The sequence below is a fragment of the Bos javanicus genome, chromosome 27 (genome assembly GCF_032452875.1).
Source record: "Bos javanicus breed banteng chromosome 27, ARS-OSU_banteng_1.0, whole genome shotgun sequence".
Classification (NCBI taxonomy): Eukaryota; Metazoa; Chordata; class Mammalia; order Artiodactyla; family Bovidae; genus Bos; species Bos javanicus.
In genome coordinates this window covers 19,162,537-19,183,517 of record NC_083894.1, presented here as the reverse complement: position 1 = coordinate 19,183,517, position 20,981 = coordinate 19,162,537, and the positions used below count along the sequence as shown (strand labels likewise).

The 20,981-nt window shown below is 41.5% G+C and overlaps 1 protein-coding gene, 2 long non-coding RNA genes and 1 pseudogene across 4 annotated transcripts in view; 1 reads left to right on the top strand and 3 right to left on the bottom strand.

The window, feature by feature from the left end:
• ASAH1 (N-acylsphingosine amidohydrolase 1) overlaps positions 1–8,870 on the bottom strand; it is a 31,432-nt gene extending 22,562 nt beyond the window's left edge. Inside the window, exon 1 of one of the 2 annotated variants that reach the window (XM_061404307.1) lies at positions 8,697–8,870. In XM_061404307.1, the coding sequence (XP_061260291.1) occupies positions 8,697–8,774 (78 nt within the window). In that variant the 5' untranslated portion in view covers positions 8,775–8,870. The remainder of the gene's footprint in view (positions 1–8,696) is intronic. The other variant, XM_061404305.1, reaches the window with a different exon arrangement.
• Positions 1–20,981, bottom strand: part of LOC133239915 (uncharacterized) — a 415,759-nt gene that overhangs the window by 40,757 nt on the left and 354,021 nt on the right. The gene's annotated exons all lie outside the window — the stretch shown is intronic.
• LOC133239913 (uncharacterized) overlaps positions 8,931–20,981 on the top strand; it is a 232,037-nt gene continuing 219,986 nt past the window's right edge. Inside the window, exon 1 of the long non-coding RNA XR_009734029.1 lies at positions 8,931–9,015. This is a non-coding gene — a long non-coding RNA (uncharacterized LOC133239913). The remainder of the gene's footprint in view (positions 9,016–20,981) is intronic.
• On the bottom strand, positions 11,478–14,263 carry LOC133239911 (calcyclin-binding protein-like; annotated as a pseudogene).

Genomic DNA, 20,981 nt, shown 5'->3' with positions numbered 1-20,981 from the left:
CTAAATCTTTGTTTAGTGAAATGTTAAGTGTCCTTGAAACTGGACACCGAAAAGCAGCACTCTACTTAAGAACTCAAACTACAAGTTTTCCAAACACATCACTTAAAAAGAAGGGCAGGTATTAACTTTAGAAATGCAACTCTTACCTCATCCTAACTTACTTAAATATCAGACCTTCAGGTGAGTAAAAAATGCAGAAATCAAATTTATGGCCCTTTTACTACATTTCAAGTTTTCAGCAACTTTAGGGTCATGCACTGGATGTAAAGCCCAGCTTGGTCAGGGACTAACGGGAGTCCCACTGGCAGTCCCAGCCCAGGCTTCCCTGCTTACTCTCCTAGCTTCCCACAGAGATAAGAATAAAGCCTCAATTTATTTCCTAATAGGGAACAATCTGTAATTCCTTCAGGGATTTTTCAACTCAGTGAGTAAATGAAATGTAAGGAGGCTCATCTTTCCTAGTAATTATATCTGTATGACCTGGGTTCCAAAGCCAATAAATGAGAAGGCAATGGTTCTCTGTCAAATATTATGAAAGAGTTCAACCTACCCCAGAGATAAGAGAGTAAGTAACTCAGTCATCACACATTCAGGAGGCTGATAAGCCAGTGAACCATGATAACCCTGGTAGCAATAAATAAACATTGAAATATACAGACATGAAATCTGCATGGAATTTGGCTATTAAGAGTAAAGGGTAAATGTGATTGTAATTTTTAAAGATAACACCCACCAGATCAGGGTTATTTCAGGTAGACATCAAGTGCTGTCACCAAAGTCATTTTTAAATTTTTAATTCTTTTTATTGAAGTGGAGTTGATTTTACATTATTATATCAGTTTCAGGTATACAGCATAATGATTCAAATTTTTATCGATCATATTCCATTTAAAGTTATTATAAAATATTCACTTTATTCCTTGAACTGGACACAACGTCCTTGTAGGTTATTTACTTTACATATAGGACTCTGTATCTCTTAATCTCCTACCTCCAATTGGCCCACCTCTTTCTTTCTCTCCACTGGCAACCACTAGTTTGCTCTCTGTATCTGTGAGCCTATTTCTGTTTTGCTATATTCATTTATTTTTTAGATTCTTCATATAAGCAATAATCTATGGTATTTCTCTCTCTGACTTATTTCACTAAGCATAATACCCACTAACAACAGTCATTTTAAACAAAAAAAATTAGATTTGGGGTAGAATGAAGACAGTTACATTCTCACTGTCAAGGGAAACTTCTACAAAGAAAGACGGCTTCAAAATCTACGTGTAGACTTGAAACAAAATTACAGTGAGCGCATTTGTTATTTACAGATTCCTACTATCTCCAAATTTAACTATACAAGATTTTAGTAACAGACAACTTTATTAAGGTAGGCAAAAACTTAAACAGATGATAGGTACAGAGTGTAACTAGATGACAAGGAGTGATATTAGGTAGTCTGCGTGGTATACTGTGTTACTTTGTCAAAGGGTTAAAAAACACAACCAATTTAAAACCTCAATCTCTCTCATCTGTGTGCTCTCTCATTTCTGCTTCCTAAAGCCAAAGAAAGTGGTGAAAATGTCTGTAAAATGTTTTGTAAATACTTCCTGGGTCAGCAAATTCCCTAATTATTCTGGTTATTTGATAAGAACTTGAGACTCTTTGAAATTCCTCAGTCGTGATATCCTCCCCACTCACTAAAAAAAAAAACAAAAAAACCCAAAAAACTAACCATAGAGCTACTTACATAACTATATTTAGGAAAATCACATATAAACTGAAAATTCTTCCATCAGTAACCCGGCTGCCCCATGCCTAAAAGAAATGACACCCTGTCCAGCTCCCTAAAATATGAGCCCTTCCAGATGAGAACCTCAATGAAATGCGTGCTTCTAAGACTGTACTAAAGAATCCACAAAGCCCTCAAGTGCTTGTCTTATTCACATAATCAGAAAAAGGCAATGAAAGAAAGTATCTAGTGCACACCAGAGTTCTTACCTTAGGAAAAGAAGCTGAACAATTACAGCAAGGCAATTTCAATTCAATTCTTTAATTCACCAACAACTAGTTTCTAAATAAGAACTGTCTCTTAAGATGTTCTCTATGTATGACAGTCGGAGAAGGCAATGGCACCCCACTCCAGTACTCTTGCCTGGAAAATCCCATGGACGGAGAAGCCTGGTAGGCTATATAGTCCCTGGGGTTGCTAAGAGTCGGGCATGACCGAGCGACTTCACTTCACTTTCATGCAGTGGAGAAGGAAATGGCAACCCACTCCAGTGTTCTTGCCTGGAGAATCCCAGGGATGGCGGAGCCTGGTGGGCTGCCGTCTATGGGGTTGCACAGAGTTGGACACGACTGAAGCGACTTCGCAGCATGTATGACAGTGCAGACACATTCAAGACATTCTTGAACAAGAAAAGGCCTGTTTCTTCAAACTCAAATGAGCATGCAAAATTTTTCACTTGTTTTCTGACCTTTGATGAGATGGTACCTTATTAATCTGTGGATATTTAGACAGAATATGAACAAACTCTTCATAAGGGCAGAGACCTCCAGCGTCTGGAACACAATCTGGCACACAGTAGGTGTGTAGTATCTGTTGACTAAGCAAACCTGTGTATTTCACCTTTAAAGTACTGGGGTAAAGGCAAATGCAGTACAATAAAGCTGGCCGGACCAGAGGGGGTTTATGTGATTTGGGGAGACTCTGCAAATCAATGCTAAGAGCTGATACAGTGGCTAACATTCACAATATTTGTTACTCACTTCAGAAGCTGATGCATAAAAGCAAGCTCGATTCAGCAATTCACTACGGAGCCAGTGTGGTTAATTTTCACACAGTTTTAGGAATCTGCTTAGATTTATTACTGAGAACCCATCTCCCAACGCAGGAGACATGAGACAAGGGGTTCAATCCCTGGGTCGGGAAGATCCCCTGGAGGAGGGCATGGCAACCCACACTCCAGTATCCCTGCCTGGGGAATCCCATGGAGAGGAACCTGGTGGGCTACAGTCCATGGGGCCGCAGAGTTGGACCAACTGAGGCGACTTAGCATACAGGCACAGTCTGATTCCTTCCCTTCTGATTACTCCATAGGCTACCGCAATCTATTTTCGGCTCCCAACACTGCTCCGGCCAAGGTGACCAACGACCTCTCAGCGCCAAGCGCAACAGACGCTAGACATCCTCCTGGTCTTCAACACAGGTGGTCTGTCCTGCTCTCTCCCCGATCTCCCCTAATACTTGCTCTTCAGTTCTGGCCACTGCTCTCGCTTAGCCTGTTCTTCTCTACCTGACATATACCTGTCCCTGGGCCTCTTCTTTTCTTCTCTCCTATCTGCTCAATGTTCACCTGCTTCAGTGGGTTTCAAACAATATGCCTACGACTCCCAATACCCTCTCCTGAGCTCCCAAATGCCTGCTGGAAAGTTCAGTGTCATCTGAAATTAGACGTAACCAGAGTGAAAATGATCTTCATTCTTCCCTTCCCCTGTTCCCAGCTAGCAATGCCATCGTTCACCCAGCTGAGCACTGGAAAGGTGCCTGTCTCTCACCCCATCCGACCCTTTCTTCTGCTCATTCTACCTCCGAATCTTCTCTGGAACCATCCACTTCTTTCTTTTTCCACTGGCACAACCTTCCTGCAAGTCACTTAAGTTTTCTCCTGTAGTGTCCTCGTAGCTACCCTACTTACTCCCTTCCAATCAAAACTGATCTTTCAAAAGTGAGAAATTTATCACATCTTGTTTAAAACCAGTCAACAGCTTCCTGTGCTTTTTAGGATAAATTCCAAAATCCTTAGTAAGATCTACAAAGCACTGATGATGTCATCTCCATCTCCCCTTCTAGACTTTTCTTGCACCATTTCTGTCACCAGTATCTCTTTTAAAATGTTATAAAATTTTTCATTAAGATAATATTGGTCCATAAAATTATGTAAGTTACCAGTGTATAACATTATATATCTACTTCTGAATCTTGCTGTTGTTGAGTCACTAAGTCGTGTCTGACTCTTTGTGACCTTGGGGACTGGAGCCCACCAGGCTCCTCTGTCCATGGAACTTCCCAGGCAAGAATCCTGGAGTGGGTTGCCATTTCCTTTTCCAGGAGATCTTCCCGACCCAGGGATCAAACTCAAGTCTCTGGCACTGGCAGGCAGATTCTTTACCACTGAGCCACCAGGGAAGCCCCAACTTCTGTATATATCACAAAACTTTGTTTCCATCCATCACCATTGGGTTGATCCCCTTTATCCAATTCTCCTTCCCTCTGCCCTTTTTCCCCTCTGGTAACCACTACTCTGTTCTCTGCATCTACGTGCTTGTCTTTGTTTGGTTTGTTCATTTATTTTGTTTTTATATTCCATATGTGAATTAATCATATGGTATCTGTCCTCTGTCTGACTTATTTCATTCAGCATAATACTTTCAAGATTTATACACATTATCACGCATGGCAAGATTTCATCTTTTTATGGCTAAGTAGTATTCCACTGCATGTGTGTGTGCACAAATGTGTGTGTGTGTGTGTGTGTGAGAGATATTTTTATCCATTCATCCATTAATGGGCACTTAGGTTGTTCCTGTATCTTGGCTATTGTAAATAATACTTCAATGAACATGGGAATGCAGATATCTTTTTGAATTAGTGTTTTCATTTTCTTTGGATAAATACCCACAGATGGGATAGCTTGTCACCATCATCTTTTTTTTAAAACTTTCTGTGACTGTATTCCTTTTTCTTTATTTTTAATTGAAGGATAATTGCAATATTCTGGTTTCTGCCATATAGCAACATGGATCAGCCATAGGCATACATATGTCCCCTCCTTCTTGAGCTTCCCTCCCATCTCCCACCCCGTCCCACCCCTCTAGGTTGTCACAGAGCTCAGGTTTGAGTTCCCTAAGTCATACAGCAAATTCTCACTGGCTATTTTATGTATGTTAGTGTGTATGTTTCCATGCTACTCTCTCCATTCGTCCCACCCTCTCCTTTTTATTCACACCTGCCATGTCTGTAAGTCTGTTCTCTATGTCAGCATCTCCACCACTGCCCTGCAAATAGGCTCATAATACCGTCTTTCCAGAATCCTTATACATGTGTTAACATATGATATTTGTTTTTCTCTCTCTGACTTCCTTCACTCTGTATAACAGGTTCTAGGTTAACCCACCTCATTAGCACTAACTCAAGTGTGCTTCTTTTTATGGCTGAGTAATATTTCACTGTATATATGCACTGCAGCTTCTTTATCCATTCATCTGTCAATGGACATCTAGGTTGCTTCCATGTCCTAGCTATTGTAAACAGTGCTGCAATGAACACTGGGGTACATGTGTCTTTTTCTATTATGGTTTTCTCAGGCTATAAGCCTGGTACTGGGATTGTTGCATCATATGGTAGTTTTATTTCTAGTTTTTAAAGGAATCTCCATACTGTCTTCCATGGTGGCTGTATCAATTTCCATTCCCACCAACAGTGTAAGACAGTTCCCTTTTCTCCATACCCTCTCCAGCATTAATCATTTGCAGAATTTTTTATGATGGCCATTCTGACTGTTGTGAAGTGATATTTCACTGTAGTTTTGATTTGTATTTCTCTAATAATGAGTGAATTTTGATTTGCATTTCTCTAATGGTTTTTCTAGTAGTCATGTATGGATGTGACAGTTGGACCATAATTAATTAGTGATGCTGAGCATCTTTTCATGTGTTTATTAGCCATCTGTATGTCTTCTTTGGAGACATGTCTGTTTAGGTCTTTTGCCCACCTTTGGATTGGGTTGTTTGTTTTTCTGTTATTGAGATGCATAAGCTGCTTGTATATTATGGAAGTTAATCCTTTGTCAGTTGTTTCATTTGCTACTATTTTCTCCATTCTGAGGGTTGTCTTTTCACCTTGTTTATAGTTTCCTTTGCTGTGCAAAAGCTTTTAAGTTTAATTAGGTCCCACTTGTTTATTTTTGTTTTTATTTCCGTTATTCTAGGAGGTGGGTCATAGACGATCTCGCTGTGATTTATGTCATACAGCGTTCTGCTTATGTTTTCCTCTACCATTATCTCTTAATAGAATCAAAGAATAACTCAAGAAGAGCTTAAAATACACCATATTCTGAAAAGCCTCAGAAAACAGAACAAAATCCACAGATGTTCCAAATCAAATGATTTCTGTTTTGGCTTGTAGTTTCCACTATCATATTTATCAAAAGCAGCTCTGAGATATGTTTTGTAATTATGTGGCAACAGTTTATCATAGAACGATTCAAAATGAAAACCTGCTTATTCCTGTCAAAAGATGAGTCACTGAAGTTCCCCAAATCTTCTCAGCCAGTGGCTCCCAGATTTTCCAGATCAGTTAAGAAACTGAGAGGGGCCCAGCACAGGGGAGTCCCAATTTTTTCTCCAAAGTGAAAATATTAAAATAAAAAAAATTCACAGACATAAAAGAACATTTTAACAAAAATTGAACACCTGCAATCAGAATAAAAGCTAACATTCTAATTTAATAAGTTTATGGCCTATTTTTTCTCATTTAATTAAAGATTTGTGAAAGCAGCTTCCCAAATTGACACCAGAGGCTGGACTAGACTTTGATAACCACTGTTTGAAATAAAAACTACTAAGTTCATGGAGCATGTGCGCATGCTCAAACATGTCCAACTCTTTGTGACACCCCACCGACTGTAGCCTGCCAGGCTCCTCTGTCCATGGGATTTTCCAGGCAAGAATACTGGCTGCTGCTGCTTCTAAGTCACACAGTCGACTCTGTGTGACCCCAAAGAAGGCAGCCACCAGGCTCCCCCGTCCCTGGGATTCTCCAGGCAAGAACACTGGAGTGGGTTGCCATTTCCTTCTCCAGGGGATCTTCCCAACCCAGAGATCAAATCCACATCTCCTGCATTGGCAGGTGAATTCTTTACTAGTGAGCCACCTGGGAAGCCCAGATTCACGGAGGGGTTATTTATTTTCTTGCTCTAAAAATACCTTTTTTTTAAAAGTAATTTTGCTTAAGTACTGAGAAAGGAAATAAAAAGCATTCGCTGACATTTGAGAGTGTTCTGAGGTCCACACCTAGACCTCTCAGTATTAGCACTTGCTGATTTGACACTCAACAGCCAGGCCATTTCTGTTCTCCTGTTAGACATAATCGACCTCACAATACCTACCTCAGCGAAGGTTAATCTGAGGTACGATAAAATCATACAAAGCAAGCCCACTTCGTGACTCTAAGTTCAAACAAAAAAAACAAGGGTACCTTGCAACTCACAAAACACGAAAGACCCTCTTCTACTGCTAAACAAATGACGTTCTTCACTCAATCATAGAGTCGCCTCACTTTCTAAAAGCATCTGATCTACAGCAAAGCCCTGATTTCTTAGACCTGACCCTGAAACACACTAAATCCAAATTATAAACCAGGTTTCTCCTAATGCCTTTTTTCTGAGAGGCCCCAGAGTTGCCCATGACGAGCATTCCCATTCACTGCGAAACAATAAAAACAAGGTTTTTCAACTATAGGCGTGTTTCCTGGGGTCTTTGGCTGAAAGCATTGACAGTATCAAAGTATAAGATTCTTTTAAAATTCTCATAATCCCCGCCATTTTACAGCAAATTAATTCCCTACCCACATTAAAGCAGACTAATTTTATTTTTCCTTATATCCTTCCAACCCATGCCCACTGTGTATTTTTCTCTTACAGAAATCACTGTGCATACCATTTTGTTTTCTGCTTTTACTTGCTTTATCTCGTGTCACTTTTGAATGGCTGACTACTACGTCACCACGATTTTATTCTTAAAGCACTTCTCCGTAGAGAAATAAAAGAATAAAGGAGGCGAATGCACACCTTGCTTGCAATATCAATATCCTACTTAAGCCGTCAAGAGCAGCCTTATCTAGTCAGTCTTAAGTCACATGCACCCAAGTTCCTATTTATCTGATCAGTCGACAAAGAAAAATGCAGTCTTACGGTTTTTTGAGAAGAGAATTATGCAACAGCACCAGACTCGGTGTCCAGAGGCTTGAGTTGTCATGAACCCAGAAACAACAGTGTGACCTCTGGTTAGTCACTGACTCACTCGGCGACTACTTCCTCCCTTGCAAAGAATGAAACTGGTCCCACATTTGCTCTTTCAGTTATCAAGTCTGTGTTCCTGCTACTTCCCTGAGGGGGAAAGAGCCACAGGTCTGGTGGTCACTTGACTCGGGTTGGCCTGGACTACTCCCATCGCCCTAACCCGGGATGCCTCGTCCTTTCCCAGGGCCCTTCAGATCCTCAGTTACTACCTCTCCTTCAGCACCTCGTCACAAGGCAGAGAAAGCCAGTCCTCAAGCAGCTCGTAACTTAATTAGGTACACAGATCAACTGGAACTCTTCCTCCAGTAGTTTTATAGGCGCGTGGAAAAAGTGCATTCAGTCAAATGTGAGGGTGTGCAAACACAACCGCCAGTCTGCAGAGATGATTTCCCCTCAAAGTTTCTTTGCTCCAGCTTGTACCGAGTCGACCAGGGGTGAGGCTCGCCAGCCAGCTCTGCACCCACGCCTCTTACATGCTTAAAGAAACACGGATGCCTGTAAAGATGCTGCCAGGGGTCGATCAAGCCCCGCCTGCCCCGCACCTGCGCGTCCCCCCCCCCCGGCCCCCCCCCCCCCCACGCTCCGGCGCGCCCCTCTCAGCCTCCTCGGCTCCAGCTCACCCACCGGTGGCACCTGCTGCGCCACCAAGCAGGTGACGATCCCGCTCAGCAAGATGAAGGTTAGACGACTCCAGCCTAACATCCTTCCAGCCACCAACAAGCTGCAAACGACTCCTGAGGAGGCCGCACGAGGCACCACCTGAGCGCCGAGCAGGCCACGCCCACGCTGCCACGTGACCTGACAGCCGGACCGCGCCACTCGAGATGTGGGCGCGGGGAGATAGGCACCGGGGTGAGGGCGGCAAGGAGACGAACTGGCTTTTCAGTGACGCAGCAGGACGATAGAGCCTTCCGAGAGGAAGAACAAACCCCCAGGATGGAAGGTGAGCGCTCGAGTTAGGACCGTGGTGTTCGTCCCACCTCCCGCACCGCGGGCAGTGGTTGCGCCCAGCCCGAGCTCCGGCCCTAAGCCCCGCCCCGGCGGGTGCGGCTGTGGAACTTTCCTCACCTCGATCCCTCACAGAGGGCCGCGCCCTCCTCAGAGCCTGGGGGTGGGGACCACCTCCCCTCTTCCGGCTGGTGCCGCCGCGCACCGTTCCCGTAAGGCCCAGGGCGAAGTCTGCACTCGGGCTGCTCGGTACCAAATGTCCATGAGACGGGCACAAGTCACGAGAGTCTCAAAACGCGGCGTAGCCCGCGACAGCGACCGTTCTTTGCCCTCTGAGGAGAGCAGGGCCCGAAGTGAGTGAGGTTATTGGTCCTGACCGTGGGGTCACCCGACGGCTGTCAGGGGCCAGGAGCAGGGCATAGTTAATTCTCACGGATGCTCCAGGCTGTGAATTTACCCATTTAGACTTTCGCCTCTGAAGTGACAAACCACAGAATTTAGGCTTCGGTTTACTCGCACTGAGACAACAGGTGGAATGCCCAGGAAGGACCGAGAACCTTCCTTCCGTGGAGTGAAGCGCCTGTGTACCTTCTTCACGTGCTGCAGTGAGAGGACGCAGGTTGGCACAGCCCAGGTGGACCTGGGAGGAGGGTAGGCGGGCAGTCTGTTATAGCCTGCACCTAGAAAACAACTTTACAGGTGTATTTGCTTGGCATGTGTGCGGTGTTTGGACACTGTTGTCCTAGTCAGATAAAGTGTAAGTGTTAGTCGCTCAGTCGTGTCCGACTCTTTGCGACCCGGTGGACTATAGTCTGCGAGGCTCCTCTGTCCGTGGGATTTTCCAGGCAAGAATACTGGAGTGGGTTGCCATGCCCTCCAGGGGATCTTCCCGACCCAGGAATGGAACCCAGGTCTCCCCAGTTGCAGGCAGATTCTTTACCATCTTAGCCATATAAATTCAATAGGAAATCCTGAGCTCTCGGTTCCACTTTATGATTGAACCTTTTTGATTTCCAACTGGCATTTTTTTTTTTAATGCTTTAGCAAAATCAGAATACTGTCACTAAAATCTTCATATATATATTTTTTTCTTATGTAAGTTTGAAATTGCAGTTTTACCCATTTGTATTACTTTGTTAGAAAAAATCAATGATTTTGTTGGAAATTGGGAAATGAGAATTTGATATGTGGGAACATTTATTCCAGTTTTTTCTTTTCTTTTTTTTTTGGTAGATGACAGGATTCCTCTCTTTGATGAGGGAAGTTTGCTTTTTAAAACATATCACATGATTAAAGTAGTTCCTGATTCAACAGTGAGCAAGAAGATCATCAGTTCAGTTCAGTCGCTCAGTCATGTCCAACTCTTTGCGACCGCATGAATTGCAGCAGGCCAGGCCTCCCAGTCCATCACCGACTCCCACAGTTCACTCAGACTTGTGTCCATCGAGTCGGTGATGCCATCCAGCCATTTCATCCTCTGTCATCCCCTTCTGCCCCCAATCCCTCCCAGCATCAGAGTCTCCTCCAATGAGTCACCTCTTCACATGAGGTGGCCAAAGTACTGGAGTTTCAGCTTTAGCATCATTCCTTCCAAAGAACACCCAGGACAGATCTTCTTTAGAATGGACTTGTTGGATCTCCTTGCAGTCCAAGGGACTCTCAAGAGTCTCCTCCAACACCACAGTTGAAAAGCATCGATTCTTCAGGGCTCAGCTTTCTTCACAGTTCAACTCTCACATCCATACATGACCACTGGAAAAACCATAGCCTTGACTAGACGGACCTTTGTTGGCAAAATAATGTCTCTGCTTTTCAATATGCTATCTAGGTTGGTCATAACTTTCCTTTCAAGGAGTAAGCGTCTTTTTAATTTCATGGCTGCAGTCACCATCTGCAGTGATTTTGGAGCCCAAAAAAGAAAGTCTGACACTGTTTCCACTGTTTCCCCATCTATTTGCCATGAAGTGATGGGACCAGATGCCATGATCTTAGTTTTCTGAATGTTGAACTTTAAGCTAACTTTTTCACTCTCCTCTTTCACTTTCATCAAGAGGCTTTTTAGTTCCTCTTCACTTTCTGCCATAAGGGTGGTATCATCTGCATATCTGAAGTTATTGATATTTCTTCCAGCAATCTTGATTCCAGCTTGTGCTTCATCCAGCCCAGCGTTTCTCATCATGTACTCTGCATTGAAGTTAAATAAGCAGGGTGACAATATACAGCCTTGACGTACTCCTTTTCCTATTTGGAACCAGTCTGTTGATCCATGTCCAGTTCTAACAGTGATAGAAGCAAGGTCCGATGCTGTAAAGAGCAATATTGCATAGGAACCTGGAATGTTAGGCCCCATGAATCAAGGCAAATGTGTAAATAGGTTGATTTATCTTGGACCTTAGAGTAAGTCTACAAAAAAAGAGGAAAAAAAGTAGAGGATTCCCATCTTTTATATAAATGGCTATTTGATTTGAAATCATCTTTTTTTTTGCATTTTATGCAAACATTCAGGTTTTGTTTTTACTTATTCTTGGTGGGAGCTGATGTCAGGAACCGAAAGGCAAGCAGTAGTAACTTTTGTTTTCTACCTCCTAGCCGAATAATAATACACATAATGTAGCATTTTCATTAGGCAAGACTTTTTACATTTCACATTAGAATACATTACTCTTTTCTTGAATAAAATGACCAGTTACTAAAGAAACCATCTTTGGAGGAAGTGTTTAATAAGCGTATTTTATTTAAATCAGGGGCTTACCTCAGCTCAGTCGGTAAAGAATCTGCCTGTATTGCAGGAGACCTGGGTTCGATTCCTGGGTCAGGAAGATCCTCTGGAGAAGGAAATGGCAACCCACACGTGTACTCTCACCTGGAGAATCCCATGGACAGAGGAGCCTGGCAGCCTACAGTCCATGGGGTCGCAAGAGTCAGACACAACTTAGTGACTAAATCACTATTTAAATAAATCCTCCAGTAGGAAATGGAGAATTTATTGCCTTTACTTAGAAGAAGGCTGTGTAAGTAGTTACATGCCATGTTCATTTGTGCCGCTCACCGCATTTCCTTATTAGAAACATTTTATTTCCACATCACAGTTTGCAAAAAGACTTTCAGGTTTCAGAATTCTGTATCTCTTTTGGCTTACTTCCCTCTTGATTCCACTCAGGCTTTATTAATGGTTCGCTTCATATCATCTCCATCTTTGTAAATTTTCTTTAAAATGTTCATTAATTCCTCACTAGGATCTGTTTCGGAGAAGGCAATGGCAACCCACTCCAGTACTCCTGCCTGGAAAATCCCATGGACGGAGGAGCCTGGGCTGCAGTCCATGGGGTCGCTACGAGTCGGACATGACTGAGCGACTTCACTTCCACTTTTCACTTTCGTGCATTGGAGAAGGAAATGGCAACCCACTCCAGTGTTCTTGCCTGGAGAATCCCAGGGATGGGGGAGCCTGGTGGGCTGCCGTCTATGGGGTCACACAGAGTCGGACACGACTGAAGTGACTTAGCAGCAGCAGCAACAGGATCTGTTTCAATGTCATAGGACGTCTAATCTTTCTCAACGTTTTTTTCAACCTGAGTCAGGTAGTTCCCGTGTGTGTTTTCTGCTTTCTTTATGTAGATAAGAACTGTATCTTTCTTGACCTTTTTTGAACTGCCTTCCACAGAGATGGGTTTCAAGAGATTGTTCGTAATCATGGAGTAACTCTTCCCATTTAAATTCTTTACCAAAAGATCAAATGATCTCTCTGTGAAATGCACCTGCACATTCCCAGTGGGCACTTGATGAACTCCAGTGAAGTTAATGTAGATTTTCATACACTTGTCTGACTGATCCCATCCATAATTACTGAATTTCACTGTATATGCTGTTTTAATAAGAGCAACCACAGCAGCTGGCTTTTCATTTTCTAAAAGTTTTGCTTTACCTCTGTGATTTCTGCTGCATTTTGTTTTTTATTTCTGTCTCAATCTTGGGTTTTTCAGCTGTGAGGGGACCAGATAGTCTTTTTCTGGTGGCTTTTTCCAGCGGCACTTTCAACTCTTCTAGATCTTTCTGTAGCTCTTCTTAATTGAAGCCATGGTTGGGCTGCAGCAGACAAGGCCCTGGCTGCAGTGGCACAGGGACAAGAACAGGAAATGCCACCCTGAACATGCTCACCCTGAGCACAGACTGCACTGGCATTGATCATTCATCTTTTTTAAAAAAAATTTTAACAAATAAAAGATTCTTTAAATTCTGTGGTGCTTTATAATTTTCAAAAATTACACATACATGATTTCATATAATTGCATTATTGCCCCTCCCCTGTCACTTCTCCCCAACTGGTAACCACTAGTTTGTTTTCAATATCTTTGAATCTACTTCTTTTTTGTTTATTAACTAGTTTGTTTTATTTTTCAGATTCCACAATATGACTGATAGCATACAGTATTTCGTATTTCTCTATATTATTTCACTAAGCATTATGCTTTCCAAGTCCATCCATTTTACTACAAATGGCAAAATTTCCTTCTTTTATATGGCTTTAGTATTCCATTGTATATATTTATATGCCACTACTTCTTTATCTATTCATCCTGATAGACTCTTAGGTTTCTTTCATACCTTGGTCATTATAAATGATGATGCTATAAAGATAGGAGTGCATGTATCTTTTCCATTTCTGTTTTTTGGATATATACCCAGAAGTGGAATTTCTAGGTCATATCAGTTCAGTTCACTCACTCAATTGTGTCTGAATCTTTGCAACCCCATGGACTGCAGCACCCCAGGCCTCCCTGTCCATCACCAACTCCTGGAGTTTACTCAGACTCATGTCCATTGAGTTGGTGATGCCACCCAAGCATCTCATCCTCTGTCATCCCCTTCTCCTCCTGCCTTCAATCTTTCCCAGCATCAGGGTCTTTTCAAATGAGTCAGTTCTTCCCATCAGGTGGCCAAAGTATTGCAGTTTCAACATCAGTTCTTCCAATGAATATTCAGGACTAATTTCCTTTAGGAGGGACTGGTTGGATCTCCTTGCAGTCCAAGGGACTCTGAAGAGTCTTCTCCAACACCACAGTTCAAAAGCATCAATTCTTAGCGGCTCAGCTTTCTTTATAGTCCAGCTCTCACATCCATACATGAGCACTGGAAGAACTATAGCTTTGATTAGACAGACCTTTGTTGGCAAAATAATGTCTCTGCTTTTTAATATGCTGTCTAGGTTGGTTGCAGCTTTTTTTCCAAGGAGCAAGCGTCTTTTAATTTCATGGCTACAGTCACCATCTGCGATTTTGGAGCCCGAGAAAACAAAGTCTGTCACTGTTTGCCCATCTATTTGCCATGAAGTAATGGGACCAGATGCCATGATCTTAGTTTTCTGAATGTTGACTTTTAAACCTACTTTTTCCCTCTCCTCTTTCACTTTCATCAAGAGGCTCTTTAAAACTAGGTCATATAGTAGTGACCTAAAAATAGAACTACTCTATTTTTAGTTTTTGGAGAAACTGCCATACTGTTTTCCACAGTGGCTTCAACAATTTACATCCCCACGAACAGTGTACGAGGGTTTCCTTTTCTCCACATCCTTCAAGATCATTTATCTTAAATACTACTGAGAGCACTTTAAACATGTTACCAGGGACTTCCCTGGTGGTCCAGTAGTTAAGAATCTGCCCTGTAATGTGGGGAACTAAGATCCCACGTGCCATGAAGCAACTAAGACTGTGTGACAATGAAAGATCTCACATGATGCGACTAAGACCCAGCACAGCCAAATAAATAAATACTTAAAAAACACATCACCAAACACATTTCTTTTTTCCTTACAAGAGGATGTTAATTGTTTGTTAGATGGTATGGCAAAATCAGAATCTTTACGCAGAAAATTTATGTCAATTGGCATAATATTCTTAGACATGATTTTCATAGAACTTTGTGTTTAACTCTCAATACTCTATTATATACCTTTGATTCTGTTTTCAGACAAAATTTAAATCAAGTTCCCTAAAATTATGCCATTTATGTATTTTTTAAATTACACCTACATCTTTTTTCTTAACCTACTCGATTTTTTGGTACTAGATACAGAAGGAAGACCAAGGCAAATGTGCAGCCATATTAAACTTCACTGTGCTTTGTGGCACACTGACATATTCATAGAAATGGTATTTAAGTGTACAAATGATTATGTCGGAAAGGGTGGTTCAAATATTACCTACACAGCAAGCATCAAGAATAAGACTTGGATAACCTGTTTAGTATGAAGAGTCAGCATCAGTAATCGAATTGTTTATCAGAATAGCTGAAGGTCTTGGTAAGCTGTGGACTTCTTCTAATCTCCTACCTAACATTCCTGGGTTCCTGAGGTGGAGACTTGATTTAAAATCATTGCAACTTAACCACCCAATCCTGAATGAAATCTATCGCACATAACATTATCCAGGACAGATATGACTTGATTTAATAAAGCTGAATATTCAAAGGTTTGCACTAAAAAAGCAAGAAATATGGAAATAACGTTCCATTAAAAAAAGCAAAAACATTTTACCAAAAGTACTTACCAATGAGTTGCTTAATTAATTAAAAAAAAGACAGTATATCTAAAATGTAATCTGAGTTTCAAAGCTTTGATTTTTGTCCATATTTTCAGGAAGAAATCTAAAGAAAGAGAAAACATGGAAATCAGAAGTCTTGCAAAACTGTTACATGATTCCTTCCCTCCAGCAGTTTTCTTTATCACACTAAATAAGATTACTTGCTTTATATGTTTTGCTTTTATATAGAAAAACATGTCAAATTATTACCTTTGACTCAAAGGTATAATGATATTTTATTCTATTACAAAACTAGAAGTGTTCCCATTTAATCTAATTGTCCCCACATATAATGTCAAAGTCAAATAGTTATCTTAATTACCCCTCACTTTGCACTTACCTTTCTGTTTCTTTGTGAAACGTTTTTGATGTCTTGTTGAGCCTCTGACACCACAGGCATGTGAGAATCTGAAGAGTCACTTTACAAAAAAGTCCTTCTGAAAAAAAAAAAAAAAAGTCCTTCTGTCTCTTTCTACTTTCTTTGATAAGACATATGGTTCTGACCTGAGAATTATTATCATTTTTAGTTATTTATTTGGCTGTGTCGCATCTTAGATGTGGCATGTGGGATCCTCTAGTTGGAACTTGCATGCTCCGGACCCCACTGGCTCAGTATTTGTGGCTCGTGGGTGTAGTTGCCCCGAGGCATGCAGGATCTTTGCTCCCAGACCAGGGATCCAACCTGCATCCCCTGCACTGGAAGGTGGATTCTTACACTGGGAAAGTCCTTTTGACCTGAAAATTGTCAATTCAGTTCAAATCAATAATCCCTAAATACATCTTTTGTTGTTGTTCTGACTTCATATTCCTGCATAGTTCCATTTTACATCAGTTCAGTTCAGTTCAGTCGCTCAGTTATGTCCTACTCTTTGCCACCCCATGGACTGCAGCACGCCAGGCCTCCCTGTCCATCACCAACTCCCAGAGTTTAATCAAACTCATGTCTGTTGAGTCAGTGATGCCACCCAACCATCTCATCCTCTGTCATCCCCTTCTCCTCTTGTCTTCAATCTTTCCCAGCATCAGGGTTTTTTCAAATGAGTCAGTTCTTTGCATCAGGTGGCCAAAGTAAACCATTCTAATTTCCTATTCAATGCTTCCAACCAGTTGTTTCTCAAGTTTGTGGTAAATTCATTTATTCTGTCAATAAACACTAAGCACTTACTCTACATGCTGGGTGACTAGCAAAAAAATGATTCTTTCCCTGTCTATGGGAGAGGAATTCTGTCTTATGGGACAGGAAAAATGAAGATGGAAGGGAAAAGTTAAACCAAGTGACTGTCTTGTAAAACAACAATAGATTTTGCTTATTCCATGCTCTACCCTCTGGTTGAATATTGTGGCTGTTTCACCAACCTCAGTTCCACTCCTCTGTTATGCAGCAGCTGTGTGGCTTGGATGAGCCATAGCCTCATCCTTAGTCCCATCTCGAGGTAGGCCCTTTTTGGCCTGATATTTTAAGGTTATCGTAGTCTTCTTGCCCCCGTGCTTGGTTTTGGCCTGAGTCACTCAGACTCCTGAATTCAATAGGCCATGGTTTGAATCTCAGGGCTTTTACTCTATGATTGAGGCAATTGTCTTTTTTCTTCTAACAGGAAAGAGTAAGCTGTTAGTCTCCACTGTTACTGGCATTCATGCTCTAAACTTGAAGTGAGCCGTTTATGGATGAATAGACACTGTGGACGGCAGAGGAGAGATGGAAAGAAACTGGGTCATTATGGCATTGTTAAGCGACTAGATCAACCAACCACAGAGCCTGTCCAACAACTGGACTCTTTATTACTATGAGCCACTACTCTTGTTTATCATTTAAGCCAGTTCAGGTTGGTTTGCTTGCAAGTTGAATTGTTGTACCTGATAGCATCTTAACTGCTGTACACATAGAAATAGGTTTATCTACCTTCTCAAGAGCAGAGGAGAATTTATGAAGCTATATATTTACAAAGCTATAACACTTAGGTTTCAAGGTCTTCACTTGCTCAGGCATCTTCCAAACTTTCTACCTAATTTTACACTTGTAATTTTGGATATGTTTCCTTAAAGAGGACCATCCAAATTGTATAAGCTTTAGGCCTTACAAAACCATTAGGTGTTTTGGAAGAGAAAATTTTCACCTTTTTCCCCCGTCCCTTTAACATGTTTCCCTAGGGGAAGGGTAACTTACCTAACTGGTAGATAGCTGGATGGGTCACTGCATGTGTGAGGCCTGGCTTCTCTAGCTCTCTCATTCAGATCTGTCTGCCCATAGTGGTCAGCCCTGCTGACAAGAGCAGAAGGGAAAGTAGTTGCTGCCTTTGACTGTGTCTTCCAAAATTGGCACCTATCCAACAAATTTTTAAAAGTATAGTGTTGATACAATGGCTGTGAAGACTCTGAAGAAAGCATCATGAAAGGGTGGCTCTGGGAGACACGAAGAGAAAGTAATTTAAAAATGGAGGCTTTGGTACATACTTGCATCTTCCACCTCCCAACCTAGCCTACCCTGCCCTTGGTTTACTCCCTGTCATGTTAGAAATTGTGCCCCTGGGAAGCAGTTTGTATTTGTCAAATGACTGAGTGCATAAATTCATTCCAGAGGAGAAGGAGTTGGTGCCCCATCTTGGCCTCAGGTCCCAGCTGTTTTCTCTTTTCCAGCTTAATCAGTAGTAAAGCTGATGTTGATTCTCACCTGATGCCTGTGTGTATTTCTCAATCATTTCCCAACCAGGAAATGTGAGGAGAATGATTCTCACCCTGAAATGACAACATAAGTCAGCAGTAGCAATTATAGTAACATGTGTATAAGAAGTACTAAATGACCTACTAAAAGTACCAAGCAGATCAGTATGAGTTGTTGAAGATATACATGCATGCAGGGCAGAAATAGAGGCATAGATATAGAGAATGGACTTGTGCACAGAGGTTGGGGGAAGGAGAGGGTGGGATGAATTGAGAGAGTAGCATCGAAATATATCCATTACCATGTGTAAAATAGATACCTAGAGGGAAGTTGCTGTATAACACAGGGAGCTCAGCCCAGTGCTCTGTGATGACCTAAAGGGATGGGATGGGGGTTGGGGGTGGGAGAGAGGCTCAAGAGGGAAGGGGATATATGTATATTTATGGCGGATCCACGTTGTATGGCAGAAACCAACACAACATTGTAAAGGAATTATCCTCCAATTAAAAGAAAAAGATACACATGCAGTAAAATAGGAATTCCTAATCAAAGGTAGGTTCACAACTGAAAAAGAAAATACTACTAACATAAATAGCTACCATCTTATGAGGTCAACCACAATTCACATATATATTCTACCATGTATATTATATATATTCAGTTATATTGGCTTGAATCATGAAATTGCAGAATTGGCAATTTTATATGGGCTTCCCTGGTGGCTCAGTTGGTAAAGAATCTGCCTGCAATGTTTGTAGGTTAATGAGTAGTTGACTGTCAACACTTTTATATGGTCAGCCTTGTATTACTGACACCCCAAATACTCACAATTATTTGACTTGACTTGGAAGCTGGGGCCATCACTCAAGATCATCTGTAGACCCTGATGGCTCCTGCTTTTCCTTCCCCTTTGAAGATTTTCCACATCTGGCTCACTATCACTCTTTTAAACATGATTCCTGTCAATATTCTTACTGATTGCAATGTCCACAAAAACAGTTTTTCCAATATTCTGGTTTTTCAAGGTTTTTTGACCTCTTCTCTTTTTTCACCTCAAATGCCCAATTCCATTGTCATGTCTTCAGCATTGGAGCACTTCATTTTATTTCTGGAATACCACTCTTTTTTGGTTCTTATATTCCTCACTGGACAAGTGTATTCAATATCCTCTGTTGGTTTCTATTTCTCGACTGACCTCTATCTGTGGGGTGCCCCAGAACCTGGTCTTCAGATTTCTTTTTTTCTTTACCTATGCTCTCGCTTCCCTACTTAGTATCTTTTCAGTGATTTCCCATTTTTCCTACAGTCAAGTCCAGAATTCTCAACCGTCGCTCAGAAGGCTCTGCTTAGAAACCAGATTGCTTCCGATTTTCTCTCTGGAAGGCATTATTGCTTATCACACCCCCTCAGTCATTCCTTTTAAAGCAGTTCCTCCACAATGCCACACTTTTTTTTTGCCTCAGTATTCCTACTCACTGGCTTCCTATACATGGGATATTCTTTCTCATGCTTGTCCTTGCATATGTAACTCCTGAGAGTTCAGCTTATGTCTTCTTTAGTAAAGCCTTCTGTGACTTACAACTGTCTAAACCAAGTTTGGTCCCTGTTATTCAGTTCTCAGCTATCCTGTACTTCTCCTTGTCAGTTGTTTGTACATATAATTACTCAGTTATTTATTTGTTTGAAGTCTGCCTTCCTGAATCTATAAATCCTCTCAAGACAGGGGTCATGTCTATGTTGTAATTATTATATCTGCAATATCTGGTGCAATGCCTGACATAATGATGGTGTATAATAAATGTATGATGATTAAGTGACTGATTATTTACAGAGCTCAGGATCCCAACTTCTCTAAGTAATGAAACTTTGTGGGGAGCACACTTCAAATTCTAACTGGAGTTCTACAAGCCTGTCCTTTTCTCCTGTTCCCTCAACCACACTTCTTTCACTCTTTCTCTCTGTGGTATTCGTGGTCTCCAACCTTCTTGTAGAAAGTCTGCAGTTTGTGATGGGCATTGGAAGAAGTATGAATTCTTGAAGCAAGGCTGGATCAAGGACCTGGGGAGATACACCTTGGGTATTGGGCTTTTTTCTCAGAATATCTCTGAAATAAGCTTGCTTTCTATTCTCCAGACTCTAAAATAAAATTTTAGAGATTGTCTCATTGTCATTGTTCTATTAAAGATACAAGATGCACAACCAACCACAATTCTATACTTAATTTTATCAGGATCACATAGGAAAAGGTGGGATCTATTCCTGGATGTTAATATTGCACCTGTATCTCAAATCTGAAGGAGTGGTATCTGTGAATTGTAGGATATGCATCTATTCAGTCAAAGTGATTAAAACCTATAAAGAGACGTGGATTCAATCCCTGGATAGGGAATGTTCCCTGGAGGAGGAAATGGCAACCTACTCAGTATTCTTGCCTGGAAAATTCCATAGACAGAAGAGCCTGGCGGGCTATACAAAGAGTTGGACATGACTGAGCACACATGCACACACACAAGAAATAAAACACTACTGAAATCTAATAATAACATAGAGGGCGTGGAACTGAGAAGGTATATTTCAAAATGTTTAAAAATGAGAAGTGTTCTTGTTAGAAGAATGAGTGGTAATGCTCCTGAAAGGTCATTCAGCGTTAGAGATAAGGATTTCCAATCTAGGAAGAAGGTAGTGGAAGCACAATGCTTAACCTCGCTGGCCTGTAGTTAATTT